A 22,430-nucleotide genomic window follows, 5' to 3' on the forward strand; every position below is an offset into this window, starting at 1 on the left:
TAAGGCCTGTTTGGCATTAAATCTGGCTAGAGATGTCAAGGACGACAAGAAGGGCTTCTTCAAAGACATCAGTAGCAAGAGGAAGACTAGGGAAAATGTGGGCCCTTTGCTGAATGGGATGGGTGCCCTGGTGACGAAGGATGCAGAGAAGGCAGAGTTACTGAATGCCTTCTTTGCTTCAGTCTTTACTGGTCAGGCCAGCCCTCAGGAACCCCAGACCCTGGAGGCAAGAGAGAAAGTCTGGAGAAAGGAAGACTTTCCCTTGGTGGAGGAGGAGTGGGTTAGAGATCATTTAAGCAAACCTGACACCCACAAATCCATGGGCCCTGATGGGATGCACCCACGAGTGCTGAGGGAGCTGGCGGATGTCATTGCTAAGCCACTCTCCATCATCTTTGAAAGGTCATGGAGAACAGGAGAGGTGCCTGAAGACTGGAAGAAAGCCAATGTCACCCCAGTCTTCAAAAAGGGCAGGAAGGAGGACCCAGGGAACTACAGGCCAGTCAGCCTCACCTGCATCCCTGGAAAGGTGATGGAGCAGCTCATCCTGGAGGCCATCTCCAAGCATGTGGAGGACAAGAAGGTGATCAGGAGTAGTCAGCATGGCTTCACCAAGGGGAAATCATGCTTAACCAATCTGATAGCCTTCTATGATGGAATGACTGGCTGGGTAGATGAGGGGAGAGCAGTGGATGTTGTCTACCTTGACTTCAGCAAGGCTTTTGACACTGTCTCCCATAACATCCTCATGGACAAGCTCAGGAAGTGTGAGCTAGATGAGTGGACAGTGAGGTGGATTGAGAACTGGCTGAATGGCAGAGCTCAGAGAGTTGTGATCAGCAGCGCAGAGTCTAGTTGGAGGCCTGTAGCTAGCGGTGTCCCCCTGGGGTCCAGTCCTGGGTCCAGTCTTGTTCAACTTCATCAGTGACCTGGATGAAGGCACAGAGTGCACCCTCAGCAAGTTTGCCGGCGATACAAAACTGGGAGGAGTGGCTGATACCCCAGAGGGCTGTGCTGCCATTCAGAGAGACCTGGACAGGCTGGAGAGGTGGGCGGAGAGGAACCTCATGAAGTTCAACAGAGGGAAGTGCAGGGTCCTGCACCTAGGGAGGAATAACCCCAGGCACCAGTACAGGTTGGGGGTTGACCTGCTGGAAAGCAGCTCTGCAGAGAAGGACCTGGGAGTGCTGGTGGACACCAAGTTAAGCATGAGGCAGCAATGTGCCCTTGTGGCCAAGAAGGCCAATGGTATGCTGGGGTGCATGAAGAAGAGTGTTGCCAGCAGGTCGAGGGAGGTGATCCTCCCCCTCTCCTCAGCCTTGGTGAGGCCCCATCTGGAGTACTGCGTCCAGTTCTGGGCTTCCCCAGTACAAGAGGGATGTGGCACTACTGGAGCAAGTCCAGCGAAGGGCTACAAAGATGATTAGGGGACTGGAACATCTCTCTTATGAGGAAAGACTGAGAGAGCTGGGCCTGTTTAGCTTGGAGAAGAGAAGGCTGAGAGGAGATCTTATCAACGTGTACAAGTATCTGAAGGGAGGGTGTCGAGAGGATGGGACCAGACTCTTTTCAGTGGTGCTGAGCGACAGGACGCGAGGCAACGGGCACAAACTGAAACACAGACAATTCCATCTGAACATGAGGAAATACTTTTTTACTGTGAGGGTGACAGAGCACTGGAAGAGGTTGTCCAGAGAGGTTGTGGAGTCTCCTTCTCTGGAGATATTCAAAACCTGCCTGGATGTGATGCTGTGCAGTGTGCTCTAGGTGACCCTGCTTGAGTAGGGGGGGTTGGACTGGATGATCTCCAGAGGTCCCTTCCAACCTCAGCGATTCTGTGATTAGGGGTCAGAGTAGTTCACCTGTCCATGAGGGATTAGCATATGCTCAGAGAGAGATTTTACTTGTTTTATACTGCTCCATTAAAAAAAAAAAAAAAAAGAAAGAACTCAAATGTCTGCACTAGTCTATTCAACAGACTTTGCTATTAGGATGTTTTTGCCCTGGTCATGGGAGGATTTCAGGAAAGCCTGGCAGTTCCTGCAGGTTAATTCTTGGGGACAGTGATGCCTGGGGAATGGATGCGAGTGCTCCCAGGGAGTTCAGTGGGTTTGTACCAAGTCCTACTTGTGCAAACATCACTTGTGTGATGGCTGTGCTTCCACATACTAATAACATTGTGAGAGCAGGCCTGGGGGGAGCTCTGTACCCAGGAGCGAGTGGCTATCGGTTGCTGCCCATCTTCATTGTTTCTTGATGTGATGGGCGTTATGGCAACAGCTACCTCTCGCCAGGGATGAATAGGCTGGAGATGCTGTTGCACACCCCATCTGGCCAGTATCCTGTCCACACGTGTCAATGCTAACACAGAGCAAGTTTATCATATCTTCTGCATGGAAATATGCCTTTCTAGTGCTGTGCTTTACATTTGGAAGAGTGATTCAAATGAGTAATCCAGATACCACAGAACAGGTCAACATCAGATATTGAGTCACAATGCCTTGAATGCACTGTGGCCCCACTGGAGGGGTCAGTTCTCCCATGTTCTTCCACTTGGTTTCTGCTCTTTTGCTAGCTGGACAACAGGAAACTAGCTTTCCCCCTCTTTAGCATACCCGTCCTTTTATTGCTTTTATGTATGTATACATGTATGTATGTATAAAATACATAAAATGTGTCAATAATTTGTATGCTGAATCTAAGAATGCCAGCATTTCTCATGTTTGACTTTTGGGCCTTTTGAAATGCCTTCCTTCTGCTACTGGAGAACTCTTTAGTATATGGACCTGAGGAGGAATATGAAACTGCATTGGTGATGTCAGAGGCATCTGATTCAGGCAATGCTGTTAGAGAGAAATGAGAACTTTCTCTGAATATATGTGGATAGCATCAAACACTGAATTAGGGGTTTGGAGAAAATCAGACTGAGCAAAAGACCAAGGAAGACTGAGCAGGAATCTAGAGGAAATGTGGACTGAGGGAGACATGGACTGTAACTGCACATAGGCAGCAGTCCCCTTTGCCATTGCTGCATGAAACAGTGGTTGGAAAAGCACATAAAACCATTCCTAACAAAGAGGAAGAAATCTTGCTTTAGAAATAGAAGTGAGAAAGATTCCTCCCACAACAGGCACAAAAAGTCTTCATCTTCCCACTCATGCTGCTGCTCCAAGAGTGTGCAGCCCTATTTGCTTGCTGGCAGTGGCTTGAGTGAGTTTGGGGACTGGAAGCTGCAGTGGGGGAGAGTGCATCTGCCGAACCCCTGCCCATGGCAGCACCCTGGGGTGGGTCTAGGTGCTGAAGCAATAGTCCTTTCCATCCTAGCTTGAGCCTCATGCTTTCCCAGAGTTAAGGCAAAAAGGCCTGTGAAGAGATTGCAACAAATTGACAGTGTATGTTTATTGTGTGAGTAGCTCAAACATATTCATCCAAGGTAGCTGTAACCTAAGCTGCCAAAGCCTGCTTGAGCTGGGGCTGAATTTGGCCCATTGTCTCTCCTTCACACCCACAGTAAAAATATAAACTGCAGCTTCCTAGGGCTAGGTGGGAGGGAGGAGGTGGGAAAGCCACTAGCGTGTGGGGTTGCATTGAGAGCTGACGTGCATTCCTTGAAAACCTGTGCTTCTTCTCACTTTTGGATATAGCAGCATGATGAATCATTGGGAGACAGACAGGATACAGTATGTTAGGAGAGGGACATTATGATGAGTATAGGATTGTTATGGGAGGGGTGTGGAGCACTGCTCATTTCTGATTGAGGGATGGGGGGACAGCAGTGCTACCCTGCAAATTGAGCTGGAGTCTTTAAAAACTTACGTTTCTTCAGAGGCTACGTTCAAAGGGAATGTTTTAACTCGCAATGAGGTTTACTTTCAACTGTTCTGTAAATAACTTAGCCCTGTCCATCTGGAGAAGAAACAGCAGAGCAGACTGAAGGGATTCTACTATCAGCTAGATCTGGCAAATAGACTATACAAAAGACATTTATTATCTTTTCTATTTGAATAGCAATATTTACATTGCACTTTTGGCCAGAAGGAAGACTATGGATGTTTCCAAATGATGTACAAGATTTCCTTCATCGCCACTAAAAAGCAGCTAGCTTTGGGATAGAGCCCAGTCACTGTTTAGCACTGCACAGTAGCAATTTGGAACAGTGTAAGGCAAATAATACAAAATCCACTGGAGACTGCAGGGACACTTAAACCTGCAGAAGGTATTTACTAAACTGAAGTTTAGCTAGAGCCAGCAACATCTGTGGTGTTGCATAAGTGCAACTGAGTTTTCATAATTCTGAAATGTCCAGGACTTTCATTGGATGCTTCCTCTTGCTAGCACTGTATGCTTACGAAAGTATTACTGCTGCATGGGACATATATCAGACCAAGAGTGACTTCATTTCAGTTTGAATGGCTTTCAAAACCAAGATATTTTAAATAGGAAAAAACAATCTTATTTCAGGATAAATATATCCCTATGGAGATTATATTGTTATGTCAGTTTAAATTTGCAGCATAATTTACAATGTTCTTGTGAAAGCCTATCTTTGAAAGAAAGATCACTTGCTTCTGTGAGTTGCCATATCCTCTTGATATGTCCTAGGACAGCCACAGGGTTTTGCCATCACACAATGACCAGCATCACCAGAAGATACTTTACAAGAAACCTGTTATAACTGAGGGAGTGTGGGGAAGGGTGACCATGCCAGTATGTGGTCTGGAAAACTACATTTTGCCTTCATAGCATTGCCTGCAGTTTCACTTTTTGTATTTTTTATTTCTGTAAAGTCTTTTGTAGTAGACAGTAGTTGTTAGGTGGCTTGAGCATCTATCAAATCAGTGTCCCTGCTAGAGAACATGTAGTATTTTAAAGGTGGATTTTCAGGTGTTCAGCAATGCTCTAAACTCTTCTTGGTGAAATCAATGGCTCCCATTGATTATGATGGAGCGCGTTTAGGCTACTGAAAATCCAGCCTACCCACCAACTATACTTGGTCTCAGCAAAAAAAACTCAGTACTAAATTGTTGTGCAGAACTACTGTGGGCTGTTACCAGCTGCTTTTGTTTAGCAGGGCATCATGTCCTAGAGAAAGAAGAAATGAGCCTGCCTTCCTCATTTGTAAAGCACTTTGGGATCACTCACTCTGTAATGTGAATACCAGTGTCATTATGGGCTGTGGTTCTTACTTACCTGGGTTTTGGTTCCAAAACCTGAGACTCTTTCATTTTCTACTTCCTCTGCATTGCGACAGAGCACTCAGCGGCTGTGTCCGAGCAGCTGCTGTGTTTCCCTGCCTGCCTGCCTGCAGTGGTATCCACACAGCTGCACTGTGGGACAGCCAAGGTGGCAAGAGCAGTGCCCAACTTTGTTAAAATGTAACAGGATTGGGAAGGAGGGGACAGAGCAGGAAAATACGTGACCTGGAATAGATCCTACAGCACATTGTCAACTGGTGTTACAGGGAACTGGGTGACCTTGGTGTCTAATTAGAGAGGCATTTTCTATGCATCTATTACAATAAGAATCACCTGCTGACTTGGAGAAAGCTGTTAATCATGAGGTCATGCTGAAGGTGTCTGGGAAAAGAAGTATTGTTGACAGTTGCAAACTGCTTATGTTCATGTCTCATAGAAGCTTTAGTGGGCTCACGTGTGTGTTCAGAGTCTGCTGTCTGTGCACTGCATGACTCAGAGAGAGGGTCTGGTGTGGCTAAGAACAGGCCTGTGACATGCACAGCATGACACTTTTTTTTATGCCTTGCAGGCAGTTTTCTTGTGGATGGTAGGAAGTATTTCCATTCTTGTTCTTATGTATTTTTCCAGTGATGATCACAGTGTATGTTTTGTGGTTCCACCTTTGAACGTTTACAGGTTTTACAGACAAACTGGGGAGGGACAACTCAGTGTGCATGAATTTCAGGCTACTTGGTACATTTGTGGTGTGTCAGAATTTCAGAGTTTGTGCAATTTAATATTTCCTTTCTCTGTATTCCAGAAAAAGGCATGGCATACGATTAAAACCATGGTTAACTTACCAGTCATCAGCCCCTTCAAGAAACGCTACTCATGGGTGCAGCTGGCTGGGCATACAGGTGAGATGAGTATCTTCAGTGTTTTGTCCATCTTATGGGGATGGCAGTGGCAAGGAAAACAGTTATTTCAGTGTTTCTTTAGCTGCTTTGTGTTGGGATCTAGGCAGGTGATCAGTCAGTACTTGCTTCCTTCAGGTAAAAAACTATGTGACACCACATGAATCTGTGAACTAGAGCATCTTTCTTCCAACTGTGGTGGAGGATAGAAAGGGGAAGTGTTAAACCTAAATAAGGAGATGAACAAGGAAGCAGTGGGCAGACTTTGGGGGGAAGGGCCATGCTCCAGGATGCACTTCTTATAAAATGGTATGTGTAAAATACATGTTAGAGGAAAACAAGGGGGACTGGGGAGTGAAGTTGAAGGCCTGGTCCATCTGCTGTTGCTTGTGGTATCATATCATCTCTCTCGAGTGAGTAGCCAATATGTTAGTTCCTTAGTGGAAAGGGTAACTGTCCGTTCCTTTACGTGCCTCAACCCTGGTGAGTACTGCACTTCTAGTACCAATTCCAAACCCCACATCTTAATGTAAACCCTCAGGTGAAAAATGAACATGGTGAAATAGAGACTTGATGACCAGGTGTTTGCATTGTGAGTCTGTTGTTGCTCACTACATGAGCACAAGGAGCAGCTCAATCAGCTGAGTCTAGTTTAGTGTCTGTAGAACTTGGTAAATGTGCTCCTGATTTAGGCTTTGTTTTATTGCTAAGGCAAAAAAACAAATAGAAGTCATCAAGCTTGAGTCATGCTTCATTTCCTAAGCCGCCCGTGTTCCTAATCTACTAGTGCAGAGTTTATTAGTACACGTGGGCAGGCACCTACACTGCATAGTGCTTTAGTGCAGTACCTGAACCACCTCTCTATATTCTAGTGCACTAACATGGTGCAGTGGAAAGCTGTGCAGACATACTTATTCAGTCCTAGAAATGAGGTAGCTGCATTTGCACAGTGGGGCTATCAGGCAGAGTGTCAAGATGATCCAATCTTATTGCTTGCAGTTTCTGTCACAGTGTATATGGGGCTGGCTTGATCTGTGTGAAGTGGTACATTGTTCATGTAATCATAACCCTTTGGGGAGTTTGTGTAGGGTGGAGGAGGAGGGATGAGAGGTTACCAGAAGTGGATTAGAAGGAGAAAGAATGCTCCAGTTCCCTTTAGGTAGTTTTCTATAGTTGCATTTAGTCCATCATTTTTGCAGCTAGTCTTCTCTGATATGACAAGTTCTTTCTAAACTATAACCTGGGCTATCACCGCTCCAGCCCTTGGCTGAGGCAGCACCAGTTCTAGGATTTGTCAGAGAAGAGCCTGTTGCTATTGGCTGAATATGGAGGATCCTACTGTGATAAAAGTTGAGTTTCAGCCCCAGGTTTAATCAGGCTCCTACTCTGGGGCCTATTTTATGCTGTGTAGATTAAAGGCTACCTCTGAGTGAAACATGTACTTTCTTCTGATGTTATTGGCATGCTGCAGGACAAGAGAGTGACTTCTGCAGCTGGAATCTAATTACTGCCAATCTTGGCCTACATACACTGTATCGGTTGTACTGGATGAGATTCAAACCCAGGGCTGTGAAACAATTGTGCTACAGTCTGTACCTGCAGATTAGCAGGGCTCCAGAGGAGCTGCCGTACCTGGAGGTATAGGCATGTGCGGTCACAGAGTGTGTGTGTAGAAAGGGCAGTACTTGGCTTCTGGCCTGTTGGTGGCTGCTTATGATCACTGACTGACCACACTGCTTTGGTACGTACACACTCAGCAGACATACCCTATGGGAGGATTCAGGGCACAGCCAACACTGGCAGTGTTACGCAGCTTTAAAATAGCCTGTTGGAGCATTAACAAAGTCTGGCCTGTGGCTTCTTCCTGTGCATGTTAATAAGTATAGCAGTGTGTAACATCCTAGCAAAGAGTTTAGCATGAAAAAGAAAAAAAAGCAAAACAAAAACAACATGGCCTGGAGCAGCTGCACTCCTTAAAGCTATGAATTCTGATATGGAAATATATCCAAATAGATTTTCACTGCCAATAGCTGTGTTTGTCCTGGGTGTTTTAGTTTTTTATGAGAAGCATGTTACCTTTTCTATTCAAGGGGGAATCTTTATTTGGTATCATGGGGGTGAGGTAGATGAGGCCAGGGTGCTGGGGAAAGGTGTTTTTCTCTTCTGCAGGTCAGCCTTGTCAGCACGTGTTTGATTTTCTTTTCAGGGAGTTTCAAGGCAGCTGATAGTGGGAAGATTCTCAAGCGCTTCTCAGAGAATGAGAAGGAGTGTTTTGAGCGACTGATGAAAGATCCACTACGCTCCTGTGTTCCTTGCTTCCACGGTGTGGTGGAGAGAGATGGCGAGAGCTACATTCAGCTGGATGACTTGCTTACTGATTTTGAAGGGCCATGTGTGATGGACTGCAAGATGGGGATCAGGTGAGAGACATGAAAGAGAATGTGCTTTCTAGCCTGAATGGACTTGGGGGAATGGAGGATATTGTCATGCTCTGCCTGGAGGAGCTCAATAACATTTTTGGAGCCTTGGGGTTCAGTGTACACAGCCTGTTACTGGCTTGGCAATTGCCTTGACAACCTGAGGAGAACACATTCCGTTGTTGCCTGATTGCACATAGATTCTGGAGACTGAATGATCTGTAGCCTCAAAAACCACTCACATCAAGATATTTTCAGGGGTGATTTGAGGCAAGGTTTCCCTGCAATGGCCTGATACTACACAGAAAAAAAAAATTATATGATTCACTCACTGCCAGTTCTTTTAATCTTTGTTTACACAGTGATTCAAAAAAACCAACAAAGAATAAAATTGCCTTCTCTAAGTATGAATGACTAAACAGCAGTGTGAAAGCCCATTTCCAAAGCTTGAATGACTCTTCAATGTTAGTGGTCTTTCCTGTAGAGAAAAAAATTGACAATCTGCCCAGGGCTGGCCTATGTCCTTCCCCACTCTGACATCTCCATGATGCTTTTGCATTGTTCTCCAGAATCTTGTTTTCTGTTCCTTTTCTCTTGTCTTGTCTATGATTGAGAGGAAAACCTATCAAAGGTTAACTAAGCATAACTAATAAATAGATAAGGAACCTGTTGACAGCCTGGAGTAACAGTTCAGAGAGGTATGAACTGTCCTATTCATCTTTTGTTGCTAACTGAGATGCTCAGAATTACTGGGCTAAATGAGGTATTCAACTTAGAGGAGTCTAGGCAAACCTTTTCAAATAGATGCAGAACCTTAAGTGTCTGTCTGTCTGCTAACTCAAGGTAGAAATGTGTAGCGCAGACATGCCTAGAAGAAAGACGAGCAATTTGCAGCAATAAGTATTTTATTCAAAGTGGTTGTCATTCTGGTAATGGGTGACAGTATCTCCTAAATGCCAGCCCTGTTTATGTCACTGTGATGAAGAAAGTACACTGCAGGCACCTGACAAATTGCAAGCTTTGTGGAGAGAGACAACCTCTAGGAGTCCAGGGGAGTGCAGAGAACATGCATGGTACCTTTCTAATGGCTACCAAATTAATGGTTAGAGTGATAACAGCAAAATGTGAAAGTTTGTCACCCTGCACCTTCCCTTTCTTAGTTACTTTTTTTGGTTTGGAGCTGCAATTCCTCAGATAATGTGCTTTACTCTTTCATTTTTACTACATGAGGAGTGGTCTTGTCTGCCTGATACATAAAGTATAAACTAAATTGCTTTCCGAGGCCTGAAAAATCAAGCATGACTGAAGTTAGTTTTTCTTGAGGAGAGAGAATACTGTAAGGCTTCAGCAGGCATATCTGCTTTTGATTTCACTGTAAGTGATCTCTCTTAATTATCCTCTGAAAATACTTTTCTGTGTCATGGAAGAATGGGAATTCAGCTTTCTTCTACTCTGTAAGCAGGATATAGCAATAATATGTAACAGTAAGTAAAGGTATAGTTAGAGCAAGAAATGAATGAAAAGAATCCTAACTCCTGTTACTGTTTCACTAAATAACCGTATGCAGCCATTAATCTGTGTTCTTCAGTTTTCCCCATATACAAAGCTGGGATAATGATAATGCTTATTTTTGTGATTGATCTCTTCTGAGACCAGTTATTATAAGTTACAAGATAAATGTTTGGGGAGTTCTTGCAGTTTTGTTGGGATGTGATGTTTTTGCAGGACATACCTGGAGGAAGAGTTGACTAAGGCCCGTGAGAAACCAAAGCTGCGTAAGGACATGTACAAGAAAATGATTGAAGTGGATCCTCTTGCTCCTACAGCAGAAGAGAACGCGCAGCATGCTGTCACCAAGCCCCGATACATGCAATGGAGGGAAACCATCAGCTCCAGTGCCAACCTGGGCTTCAGGATTGAAGGGATAAAGGTAAATAGTTCCAGTTCTGCCTGCTCTTGGTGACTGAACATTGCCTGATTTGTTGATTAATCAACAAGCTAGTGTGCATCACTAGTCAAGTTTTCCAAAGGATTATGTAAAACATTACTAATTGAAATGACAGAGTTCAGTGTATTGTGGCTTTATAGCATCCACTGTAGTTATAGGAGAGTAGTGTCAGGTAAGCTGGTCATCAGATGCACATCAGCCATACTTGGATCAACCACAGAGACATTGCAGAAGGGACCCAAGCAGGTACACAGTGTAGGTACAATGAAAATGAAACTGATAAAAGGAGGAATTCAGAACTGATGGAGTAATCACCTCTCCTCATGCAATTGCTTTTTTTTAATCCAGGAGCTATTCTGGGAACTCACATATTATTCCAAGTGAATCACAGTAAAGCAGTTCTATTTCAGCTATGTTTATTTGCAAAGCAGGGTAAAAGCATTAGCTAGATATTCTTGGGATTGAGGAAACCCCTTTTCCTTTTAAGTACATGACAATATCTGGTATAGATGAATCTGGAATAAAGCCAGAACAACCAAAGATAAAATGTCTGCATCAACAAAGTTCATCTGCTAATCTTGAGGGAAGAATGTCTGTCCTTATACCTTTCTAGGATGTTACCTTACGGCCATAAAAGAGTCTTTGCAGTTTTTTATCCTAGCCATCAATTCTTTATATTTGTCATGCTCTCTGGCAATATCAGATACCTACCCCAGAAACCCATTTGGACTCCCTCTCAGAATATCAGCCACCTGACTCAGTTACTTGAATGTTAACACTTGATGTGGTCTAGAAGTGTGCTTTCTGTTTGTATAGGCCTATCAGAGTTAGTCTTAAACTGGTTCACTCAGGTTTTGGTAGCAGTGTTCCTGTAGCAGAACAGAGCATGACAGGGGCTGCCCAAACCCACCTATACCCTGAGTGAGTACTTGTTAGCGGAAGCCTATGACTTGACATCTATGAAGAAGTTAGCATGGCTTACCTTGTGTGACTTCCAGGATGTTCAGCAGAGCACACTTGTGCCCTTCATCAGTTTAACTTACGTATGTTAAGATGCTGTAAATGAGACTCTGGATTAACTTGGCTTCTGTTCCATAGTTAAAGCACACAGGAAAAAGAAAGGGATAAAAGAGGGTGCAGCTGACAAGCAGAGGCTCCTTAGCCACCCCTTTTTTCTCTGCTTTCTCATGGTGTCTTCTCTCTTCCTCATTCCTAGATTCTCCTGCTGTGATACAGGATCTAGGAGTTCCACTCCTGGCTGTTAGACACAGGCACCCTCATGCAGGAAGTGTTTAGGTGATAAATCATCTGGCTCCAGTCTAGCCAAGACTCTTTCTGTTCTACCCTTTAGCCATTTAATGATGTTATCAAGGTACCTGTTTTAGTTCCTATACCACTTAAGTCTTTGGATGCTGTCTGTAATGGCATTAGAAACCCAGATATTCTCAAGATTTTCTACATACGTTCTTGGAAAGAGCTTTGGTCAATGTAGATTTACAGAATTACATTGTGTCCTGAAGAATGATTGAGCCAGGGGAGCACAGGGGATCTCCAGTAATATCTCCTGACTTGCTCTTTCTGGTTTGGCTGGTTGTAGAGGCAGGGAGGAGCAGTATGGTACACCAACTGCATGATGTTTCCCTCAGTTGGGACAGTGCTGTAACAGTACAGAACAGGACACTAATACTTAACTTTTTAGTCAGCGCAGAAAATACTTTGGAGTACTCCAGAAACATTACTTTTTCCTCTCTCTCTCTCTCTCTCTGCTGTTATGGGGCTGTAGATGTTGATTTCTCCATTTTATATATGGAGAAATGAAGACAGAAGTGAGTTGTTTAAACAACACAGCCAGTCAGTACTCCCCACGCTGTTTTACTGTAGTTGAACTGTACATCCAGTTCTGCATATTTGCAGAGGAGCAAGGCCCTGCTGCAGAGGTCTTCATTTTGAGAGAAGAGCCTGTGAGGATCAGTGGTGCCAGCTAGTGGTTGATGGGAAGCAGAGGGGTTGTTCTCCCTAAGTACAGGGAGTAACTCCCTGAGTTAGCTGAGCATGTGTTGGGTTTGGTCATTCAGCAATATTCCTACCCTGTGGCTGCTGGAGTGAGAAGCAAAGAAGGTGAAATCATAGAAGCCCTTCTGCGAGGTGGCTCCCTATAAATGAGATCCGATTCACAATACACACTCCTCCTTCATCAGTGGGGTACCTTTTCTCTTTTGGTTGATCCATCTCTTTTCCTTGAATCACTTCCATATCCTTGAAATCAGGCCCGGTTCATTCACTGATTATGTCACTCCTGCTCTTATCAGAAGTAGGTGGAGCCACTGAGTTTTCTTACAGCTGGCACTTGACACTCGGTTGCTTGTGCCTGTTGGCTTCAGAAGGCAGGTTTTCTCTCTAGAAGAGACTGAGTGCTAAGCTTCACAAACATCGTCTCTCCACACTAAGCTGCTAACACTAACAGTCTCACAGAGTAGAGACGCACAGGGCAGAGACTCAGGAGTCCTGTCATCTCATTCTGCCATTGAATCTCTGTGCAGTTTGTGAAGCTGCTTCTCCTTTTGTTACTGTTCCTTTAGCTGTAGGTCGGGGATAGCCATTTTCCCAGGAGAACAGCAGATTTGGTCCATAAATATTTGTAAATCCATTTAGGTCAAGGCTTTAACCCAGAGCCCTTTAAGAGAAGTCTGCAGAAGAAGCTGAGCTAAGCGTGTAAGAGACAGATAGCACTATTTTATGGGGCAGCCAAATGTGATTTCCTGCTGCCTGAGTCACTGTCCCATCTAGTGAGAAGTGCCACATGTGAGCTACTAGCTGGACTGTGCAACAGAAAACTCTGCTGTGCAAGGATGTATGCGGAGGCGCTGACAAAACTGTGGTTTCAAGGAGCAGGTTGGCAAGCTCCTGCTGGGGATCAGGTACATCCAGATTTGTTGCAAGGAGCTGGTATAGAATACGAGGGATGGTGCAGCTCAAAAATTGGATGGGTGTTTACAACAAGTAAAGAAAGGCAGCAATTATGTTTTCTGCCAACCACTGCCAGGGAACAAAATCAGAAAAATATTTCTGAACAACAAGGAAACAAGCAACTAATACATCCAGACAAAAAGAGAAGGAAAGGGAAAACAGCAGTTATTCCAGACTTTGCTCTGGGATTTAGGGCATGAGAGAAATTATTTTTACAGTAAACTTCCTCTCAATAGTATTTTGCTGCTTCCTAGAGAAAAGATATGAGGCATCAAACTAAATTCCAAATTTCTATATACTGTAAAGTATTAGCATACATCAGTTCAGATGGCTCCTAACTTCCACTGCCTGCCTGCTGAACTCCTCTTGCATAACTTACACATCTCGTCAGGCTGAAAAGCCACACTTGTATCTGGCCCACAGCCTTGGAATAAAATTCTGTTTATTCTGCAGCTAAAAAGTCTGGTAGGTGGGAGGCTGTTCTGCATGGTTTTGCCATTCAGTCAGTTCACTCTCTTGTGGAAATTCTGAAAATTTAGCATTATCTTTTTGTTTCATGTAACTATCAGGGGCTGAGTTCTTCTGGGAAGTAAATAGTGTTGCACCTGCCAAGACCAGGGTTGAATTTATCCAGTTTTGGTGCAGTGTCTTAAACATGTAGGAAGGAACATATTTTTGTGGCTAGTTGATTTACTTCTGTAATGGAAATGAAGGGTTTCACTGGACTGATATGATGGAGAAAAATATGGTTTGATGCTCTTGCCGTCTTTTGGTAGATACAGGCTACTATCCGCAATAATTGCTGTATTTTATATGTATGTCCTCAAAGTGTGTTTTTGTGTCACTTGAAGGAACAGGGACAAAGCACAGACAGGCCACTACCAGTACACAAAGGCTCTGCTGTCTTTAAGTAGCAGGATGCTTCTGTACTGATTTGTGCTGTTAGTACAAAAATATTCTGAATTTCTCCAGGACCAGCTGGATGCATGCCCACACTGACCTTTGTCCTTGTTACCGCTAGCATTTGTATCAGATACCATTGCAGATCCTTAGTTCTTATCTGCAAGTAGCTTTCCCTTCTATGACTTCTAGGTCATGTTAAGGTGCAAAGGTATATTGGGAACTGAGAGTCTTGCTTGCAATTCTTTGGCTTCCCCATTTGAAGAAAAAATAAAATAAAATAAAATAAAATAAAATGACTAGTGAAAACAGGATTTGAGAATGTCCCCTTACACTCCCAGCTGGGGGAATGCCTACACCAAGCTAGATGAGAAGACAACCAAAAGATGTCACTGTGTTTTGCCCCATTCAACTTTGCACTGCTACTACTGAGATGTGAGGAAAATCCTTCTGCTGGCTGGTGATATCTTGAGATATCTTTTAAAACTGCAGTCAACAGGAAATGAAATGCTGTTTAAAGCTATTCAATCAGCCCCTGTATTTCTTCTCTGCCACCTCTTGCTTGGTTTATCGTCTCTCTTCCTGTTCAGCTACTCACTTTCAGCTGGTTAGTGAGAACTGAGCTGAGCTGCTGATGGCTCAAGAGGGTTCACTGATGAGAGGAATGATATGTGCAGTATAAACCCTCTCTGTCTTCATGTGTTTTTGTGCAGAAGGCAGATGGAACATGTAACACAAACTTCAAAACTACGAAGACACAGGAGCAAGTTCTCCAGGTTTTTGTGGAATTCATTGAGGGTAACACAACTATTCTGGTGAGTCTGAACTATTTAAGTACACTGATCTTTGACTCATTCAGCTTGCTTTGGGGCCATGCTTCCTCTGGAAGAAGAACATTCTATGAAACTACTGAGGAAGAAAATGGATTGAACTTTCTGGCCCTCTCAGCAGGTGGAATTAGAGACTTGGCATACAGTGAGCAGTTGCTGGCTAAGACCAGCTGCTGCAACTTTTGCTGTAGTCAGAGTAGCATGAGTTCACCTCGCATTCCTTGTGCTAGCAATAAGTAAGACAAGTTAACTTGTGGTTTGCTATCGGCCCTCCACCATAAGTGTATGATTGTACCTGAAGGATGCTGATGTCTATGAGAGGGTTACGTTGGCAGGAAAACTTGTGACTCGTGAGTTCAGTCTAGAGAGGATGAAACCTGCACAGGGGCCAGGAAATGAGATTGGTGGTTGGCTGTGCTCCCCTGTGTGAGAGTTGGTCCAGGAGCAATTCCTGTAAGCTACTTCAAGGTCATTCAAGGGTAGCGCAGCAGGCATGTGGTAGGTGGCATAACATGGCTCTTGTCTTTGGAACTTCAAAGGATGCCGTAGTGGTTTGCAACCATGTAGAAGCCATTATGAGGGAAGACCAACTCTTCAAGAGCAGCATGCTTGGTAACACAGGGCAGCACTGAAAATGCTTACTAGAGTTTTAGGCATTAAGCTTTGATTTTTTCCATAACATGGTTGGAGCTCCTCATCTCTAATATTATTTCATTCTCTTTTCCCTGTGGAGAACTGAAAGACTCTTCATTGCTTGAAACTTTCTTTTTCTTCATTCAAAAAGAAAGGGTGAAGAGGATCTGTAGCCAGATGCTATCTCACTGCATCCAAAGCCAAAGACAGATGAGGATGTTCACTATGGCACACAAACAGCAGAGGAACTCTGTACTGTTCTTTTGCAAAGGCAGTCTGTTGAAGTGTATTTATTTTCTGATTGGCTTTCAAATGATGAGCCTGTTCTTTAGGCCAGAAGGACATCTGGCCTAAAATTAACATGATGTCTTCATTATAATGATTCTTGTAAGCAGAGTATCTTCATTCATCCTCCACTTAAAGGTTTGGTGGTTTTTTTTTCCCCTCTTCTTTCAGAAGAAATACCTCAAGCGTCTGCAGGAAATTCATGTCATTCTTGAGTCCTCAGACTTCTTCAAGCGACATGAGGTGAGCAGTGAGTGAGTGCAATGCTGTGTGGAGGTGTATTGTTGCTTCATTTGGTCATTCAGATGCACTTCAGAATAGCCTGCTGTATTAGTAGAGAGGAGTTTATAATAGAGGAAAACTAACATATGCTAACAATACAGATAGATACCTCAAAGCCTCCCTCACAATAATACTGAAGGCTAATCCAGTTGAGGAGTAATAAATCTTCCCATGCTTATAGATTTGGACCACTGCAGGGAATGGTTTATTAGTATCAATTTCCTATGGTTCCTCTAATCTTAATCTGTTCTAGTGGGAATCTCTGCAGAGGAAGTAGTAATGTGGAAACTTGCATTTGGTACAGTAGCATTCAGTTGTAGTTTGACAATCAAGGCTTTATTGCAGTTGTACTGGATTTACATAGAAAAATTGTATAAATCTGCTCTATATATTCTCCTTGTAGGTTTTGCTGTAGAGAAGGCAGTGTGTTAGCATTATAAGTTCTGCTTGCTACAGCTCAAGATTTTGAGATCAGACATCTTTCTTACTTTATTTTGTTAGTGTTGATTCCCACTTGTCACTAGTGGCAGTTTTGTTTATCTAGGTCACGGTCTTTCTTTGAAAGTAGTCACTGTCTTTTCCTGACTCACTAAAATTGAGACCTGTTGCCAAGTGAGCTGGAGAACTGCTTTTCTTCCCTCTGTCTGCTGGGTCCCTTTTCCCATCTACATGCCCATTTATAAAGTACGGATTGATTTTGTTATGCAAATGGGACATGTGGATTGTCAGCAATGCAGCCCAAAAGTTTGGTCACAGGTGAGGAGGTGATCGTAGCAGGAGGAGTGAGTGGTGGGGGAGACATTTTTTGATGTGGATGGTTTTTTTTGACCACATCATCCCCATCTGTCTTCCAGGTCGTTGGAAGTTCACTACTTTTTGTACATGATGACAGTGGGAATGCCAATGTGTGGCTGATTGATTTTGGAAAGACCACCCTTCTGCCTGATGGGCAGACGCTGGATCACAGAATTCCCTGGCAAGAAGGCAACAGGGAAGATGGGTACCTGTTGGGACTGGACAATTTGATTGGCATCTTGGAAAGTATCACTGAAAGATGAGATGAGCGTGGCACAAAACTCACAGGGCTGCTTTGTAACTTTCCGCTCTACTGGGATCACTCAGTTAGAAGGAAATCTCTTTAATTCCCTCCAAGCTCCTGGGGGGGTCATTACACTGCAGAGGGAGCTGCATCCAGAGCCCAGCTGTTAGTGATCAAAATGACTGCATCAGCCTTCTGTGAACCTGAATAACTCCAGATTGGTCTGTATTGCACCAGCCTAACTTCAGACTGGTCCTCAGAGAATCAGGATCTCCACACTCAGGAATCACACCAGCATGAGTCAAGAGGTCTGTATGGTAAACCCAGAATGATTCTGATTTCAAGCAAACAGATATGACTCTAGGTTACCTCTTAGTGAACCAGAGCAAGTGCTTGGGGATTCAGGGTAGGGGGTAGCTGAATTTTTCAGGGAACTGCACAGTTTTGAAACCAGCAAGAGTGTTTTTTTTCCCAAACTCTACGTCTTCTTGCTCCCATGTATACTATGGGTTGGGCCAACAACAGCTGCTGCACTGTGTTACGGTGTGCACAAGATGAGAATTGGTGATAATTGCAAGAAACCTGGACCAAAGGGAGATACCAGTTTGTAGCAGAGATTGCATTAGTGGCTGGATGTAGTAACTGCTGTTGACCATTCCCCCTCTTCCCTACACTAGCCTCAGTTCATTTCTGTCAGAACAGCTTTTGCTTTTTATGTAGCCTCTCAGAAGATTACAGATACTCCAGTGAGAGAACTATTGTCTCCAAAAACATTTGATTTTTCAGACTGGGTGGATTGTTGAAAAAGTGGCTAGCGTGGCAAGGCTGGCCTCTTGCAGCTGAACTGCAGTTCTGAAAAATCAGTAACGACTCTTTTTTTTGGTGCACAGTGTGGGGCGCAAAGGATTTTTTCAGGATTTGATTATTTTTAAAGCTAAAAGCCCTATATACATACACACACACTAGTAACCCGGCTACCAATGTGATTTCTTAGACCATAGTTTTGACTCTCTCCTGACACACATGAAAGAGATGACTTCTTGGCCCTCGTCATCCTATTCCCAAATATGAGGCTGCCACTTGAATATATAGACCAGCATGGAGATCATGAGGGAAATGTTTTTGCATTTGCAACATTACACTAATGGTGCGATCCATTCCTAGGTATCCTTCCTCTGAGATATCAGCTGTTATCTCAGGGGGAGTTTGGGGGAATGAATGTCAATATATCACATCTGCTAATCCCTCTCTGGAGTCACAGGACCACCTGTGGTTGATTCTTTTTTTGCTGTGGCCCAGGCATAGCCACAGAAAATTCAGTTTGATGGGTTAAAATCAAGAAAGAATGAAGTGATACATTTTCTTGTGATGGCATCTCTGGTTGCCTCTGATCACTTGAACAGTTCTTTAAATGCTAGCAGTATAAATACTATCAGAATATAAATACTATCAATATTCATCCATTCATTCACAGTTCAACAAGGTAGAATGAGGATTCTGTAGGAAGCACTGAGAAGTGGAAACATTTTAGCCTAAAACAGAAATTGTTTGAAACTGGTAATTATTTTTGCAGCTCACTGCACATTCAGAATTGTTCTGTGGCCTCACAGAGTCCCTCTCAGTATTATTTTTCATGGTATGTTAATGAATTTTCTTTCCACTTAAGTAAGCGTTTCAGAGGGTTTACACTTAGAGAAGTAGACCTGTAGAATGGCTACACAGTTGTTTGAAAAAGATAGGATTTCAAGAAACTTTGTTTTGGGAGTTTTGTTTGTTTGTTTAAGTGAAGGTGATCCTTCAATAGCAAGCACACATATTATTCCAGATGTCTCCAAACTTTTGAATTTTTATGAGCTGACAAATTAATCCGTGGTGAACTGCATAGAATTAAAAGTTGTTTTTCTCCTTTCCTGCAGCCACCAGATAAACCAGCTGTCAGCAGTGCTTAAAGAGAATAGGACGTAAACAGGTGTCACAGGAGAGGACTTTTTAAGAAGAATACCTTTTCTATAAAACTGCAATTTCAAGCAGTCCTACCACAATTAAAAATATAATTATAACTAGAGAAGTTAGAAATGAGACTGTTAAGGTGATACAATTCATTGGTGGTTTTCATGTCTAATTTTAATTAACATCCAGAGTTAAATTTCTTTTTTTTGTTATCACACATATGAACCTCTTATGCCAGTGCAACTTATTTTTTTGGGGGGGGGGGATTTTGAAGGTAAAAACTGATGCTTAAATATCAGAAGACAATTTGACACAAACTTTTAGAATGGCTGTTCAGTTCTAACGGAGAACTAGAAACAATGTGATACCAGTAGCTTCAAAAAACCTACTGCTGCTAGTACCTGGAAGGATGGTTTGCAGTACAAAGTCTTGGGAGAAAACACGGGAAATGATCCATTCCTGTGCAGTAGTTGCAAAGGATGGGAAAAAACACGACCTCTACTACAGCAGACCCTGGACTGGAAACTCAGTTTAGATCAGAACTAGTCCAAATGTGTTTGTTTTGAAATGGCCCTTCGGCTTTTCATGGAGTTAGTTAGAAGGGAAGCAGCCACAATCTAACATTCTGCTGCTGTTACAGGAAAAAAGAGAAGGAGGGACCTTTTAATTAGCAAACTGCAAGTGCAGGACTCCAAACGAGGACTGGAGATTAAGGGGCTGGAGGCTATGAGCTCATGAGCAAATTAACACAGGGTAAGTTAGGTATTTTGATTCATATCAGATGTCCCAGAGTGCCTGCCTGTGTGCACTCCCTTGCTAGTGTGAGGAAGCAGCATAGCCTTCTTTCACTGTTGCATTTGTTACCTTGAACAAGCTTCCATTTACTGAAGCATCAACATAATGCCAAGGCATTTACCATAAAAGAGCTGATGCATGATGACCAAGACACTTGTACCTGGTACAAATCAAATCACTCTTCATTTTACACAGAGGGAGAATTCACTTAACATCATCTGATCCAGTTCCTATTATATGGAAAGATTTCAAAGGGAGTTGGACCAAACCCCTAAGTATCTCAGCGGGCTCTTGCTTATCTTTTTTGTATTGCTGTTATTATTATTTGTTATTCTTAAGGTACTGAGATCAAATGGCCTGTATCATCCACAGTGCATCCGTTCTGAACACTACAATGCAATGCTGACCATGGTCACTTTTGACATTGACTGTATTGGTTGAGTGTTTGTTACTCCAGAGTGTGTATGCTACTAAATAAATGAGACTGGAGGAAAAAAAGATATAAACTATGATTTGGTCATGGGAGAGTCATTTCTTTTCCTCAAGAATTTCTTGACAGAAGAGAGGAAAATTATTTCTTTCAGTGTTTCTTGTGCTTTTAGTCTTTAGCATCTAATATTTCCTGAAGCAAAACTGTCTCGAAGACCTCTAAAGCCAAAACCCATTAGGTGTGTTTGCTTTAGAACCTGATCCACACAAAGTTTGACAGCTTTCATAGAGGTAAGTTCTATCTCAAAAAATCTCAGTTCATAGTCTTACAGTACATCAAAAAAAATAGCACATCAAAAGGCACTTGCTGGACTCGGAGCAGCTAAATTCCACAGGGCAGCCTCATGTACCAGCAGGGAACAAGCAGTACTCCGTTCCTGGGCTCCAGCCTCTAGGACTGGCAACATTTCTCAGCAAGTGAGAGTGTCCTCTCACCTGAGTGCAAAGAGTATTTAACAGAGAGAGAGACACAAATAGCCACCATTAGTGTCTCTTTATTTTGTGTTGCAAATATAGAAATATACATTTGTCCAACTTTAAATTGCATAGAAGCAGGCTTGTCATCTACTTATGTACAGTAGTCAACCAAAATGGTAAGTTGGCAAGAAGTGCTGCCATGTTCAGAGGTAATGACAAATCAAAAGCAATTCAGTTAAGTGAAAAAGTCATGTGACAAGACTTGTGGATAGTGGTGTCTTCCCTAAGGTCTCTGCATCAGAGTGGAAAGGGTAGGCAGCCTGGAGGAGAGAGAGCAAGGCCAGGTCTAAAGGAGAAACTTTGTCTTGCATAGCTCTGCTGCTCAGGGATGTGAGGAAGTGTGGTCCCTGGTTGACACAGCTCTGTAGATGCAGATACATTGGGGAAAACCATAATCCTACCACTAGCATTTTCTTTTCTTTAGGGTAAGGAGGGGGCAGGTATTGGAGGTGGAATAAGTTATACTTGCAAAAGCTCATAACTAGTTATACCTGCAAAGCTTTCTTAGTGCAGATCTGCCTCCTGGCAAATTAGTGGAGAACTTACTTTGGGAAAAGAATTGATGAGAAGGGGACACCTTAGATCTGTGCACAGTTAAAAATTGTGATTAGAGGGAAAATGAAGATGCAAAACATTTTAAAATAAATAGAGGAGAGGGGAAAAAACAAAGATAATAAAGAAATGAGAACCAGAATATCAACAGGAGTGAAGAGAAAGCAGAGAAAAAGAAATTGAAATTTGCATAATTGTTTGATCTTGTGTTATAAAGTAAGTCTCCTCTTTAAAATGTAGGTATGAGGCTGTATGAGCAACATAAACTATTAATGCTAAGCCCAGAAAAAAATATAAATACACACACATCTATTTAAAAATAAGTTGGTAGTTACACTATGTTACACATCCAGAAGAGTAAGCTATAATATTCCTATAGGTGGCTGTTTCTCCATGGGGAAAGTGTTGGAAGACTTTTCACATAGATTACAGGATTGAATTAATCACAGACCTCCAGTTTATGTCATTCCTCTATATAAAAAAAAAAAACCAAAACTTTTTTTGTCTTTCAATTGCTGAAGTAATTTATTATAATTCTGACAATGTGGGTTCACTCTTTCCTTACTCATTAAAAGTGTCTCCTTAAAAAACAATTATTTCAAGCAGAACATATTTTGAAATGCTAGAACTCGGGCACTGTATGAAATCTGTGATTGTGGAAACAGTGATTTTCAGAGTCTTCTCAGAACTGTAGGATTTGAATATTGTGGTATATGTTATTGTGTTTGCTTTTTTTTTTTTTTTTTTTAGATAAAGGTGTTTTTGAAAGCATGTAGCA

General features: G+C 42.8%; 1 protein-coding gene across 5 annotated transcripts in view; it reads left to right on the top strand.

The window, feature by feature from the left end:
* The window catches only part of ITPKA (inositol-trisphosphate 3-kinase A), a 52,485-nt gene that overhangs the window by 19,831 nt on the left and 10,224 nt on the right, over positions 1-22,430 (top strand). For 2 of the 5 annotated variants that reach the window (XR_010884154.1, XR_010884155.1), the window contains exons 2-7: positions 5,995-6,091; positions 8,295-8,508; positions 10,231-10,435; positions 15,034-15,135; positions 16,240-16,311; positions 17,205-17,697. Coding sequence is in view for 2 of the 5 variants with exons in the window: in XM_067296453.1 (XP_067152554.1) it covers positions 5,995-6,091; positions 8,295-8,508; positions 10,231-10,435; positions 15,034-15,135; positions 16,240-16,311; positions 17,205-17,408 (894 nt within the window). In the remaining 3 variants the exon portion in view is untranslated. Of the gene's footprint in view, positions 1-5,994; positions 6,092-8,294; positions 8,509-10,230; positions 10,436-15,033; positions 15,136-16,239; positions 16,312-17,204; positions 20,761-22,430 lie in introns of those variants that run through there. The other 3 variants (XR_010884153.1, XM_067296453.1, XM_067296455.1) reach the window with 3 other exon arrangements.

Source organism: Apteryx mantelli, chromosome 4 (genome assembly GCF_036417845.1).
Source record: "Apteryx mantelli isolate bAptMan1 chromosome 4, bAptMan1.hap1, whole genome shotgun sequence".
Classification (NCBI taxonomy): domain Eukaryota; kingdom Metazoa; phylum Chordata; class Aves; order Apterygiformes; family Apterygidae; genus Apteryx; species Apteryx mantelli.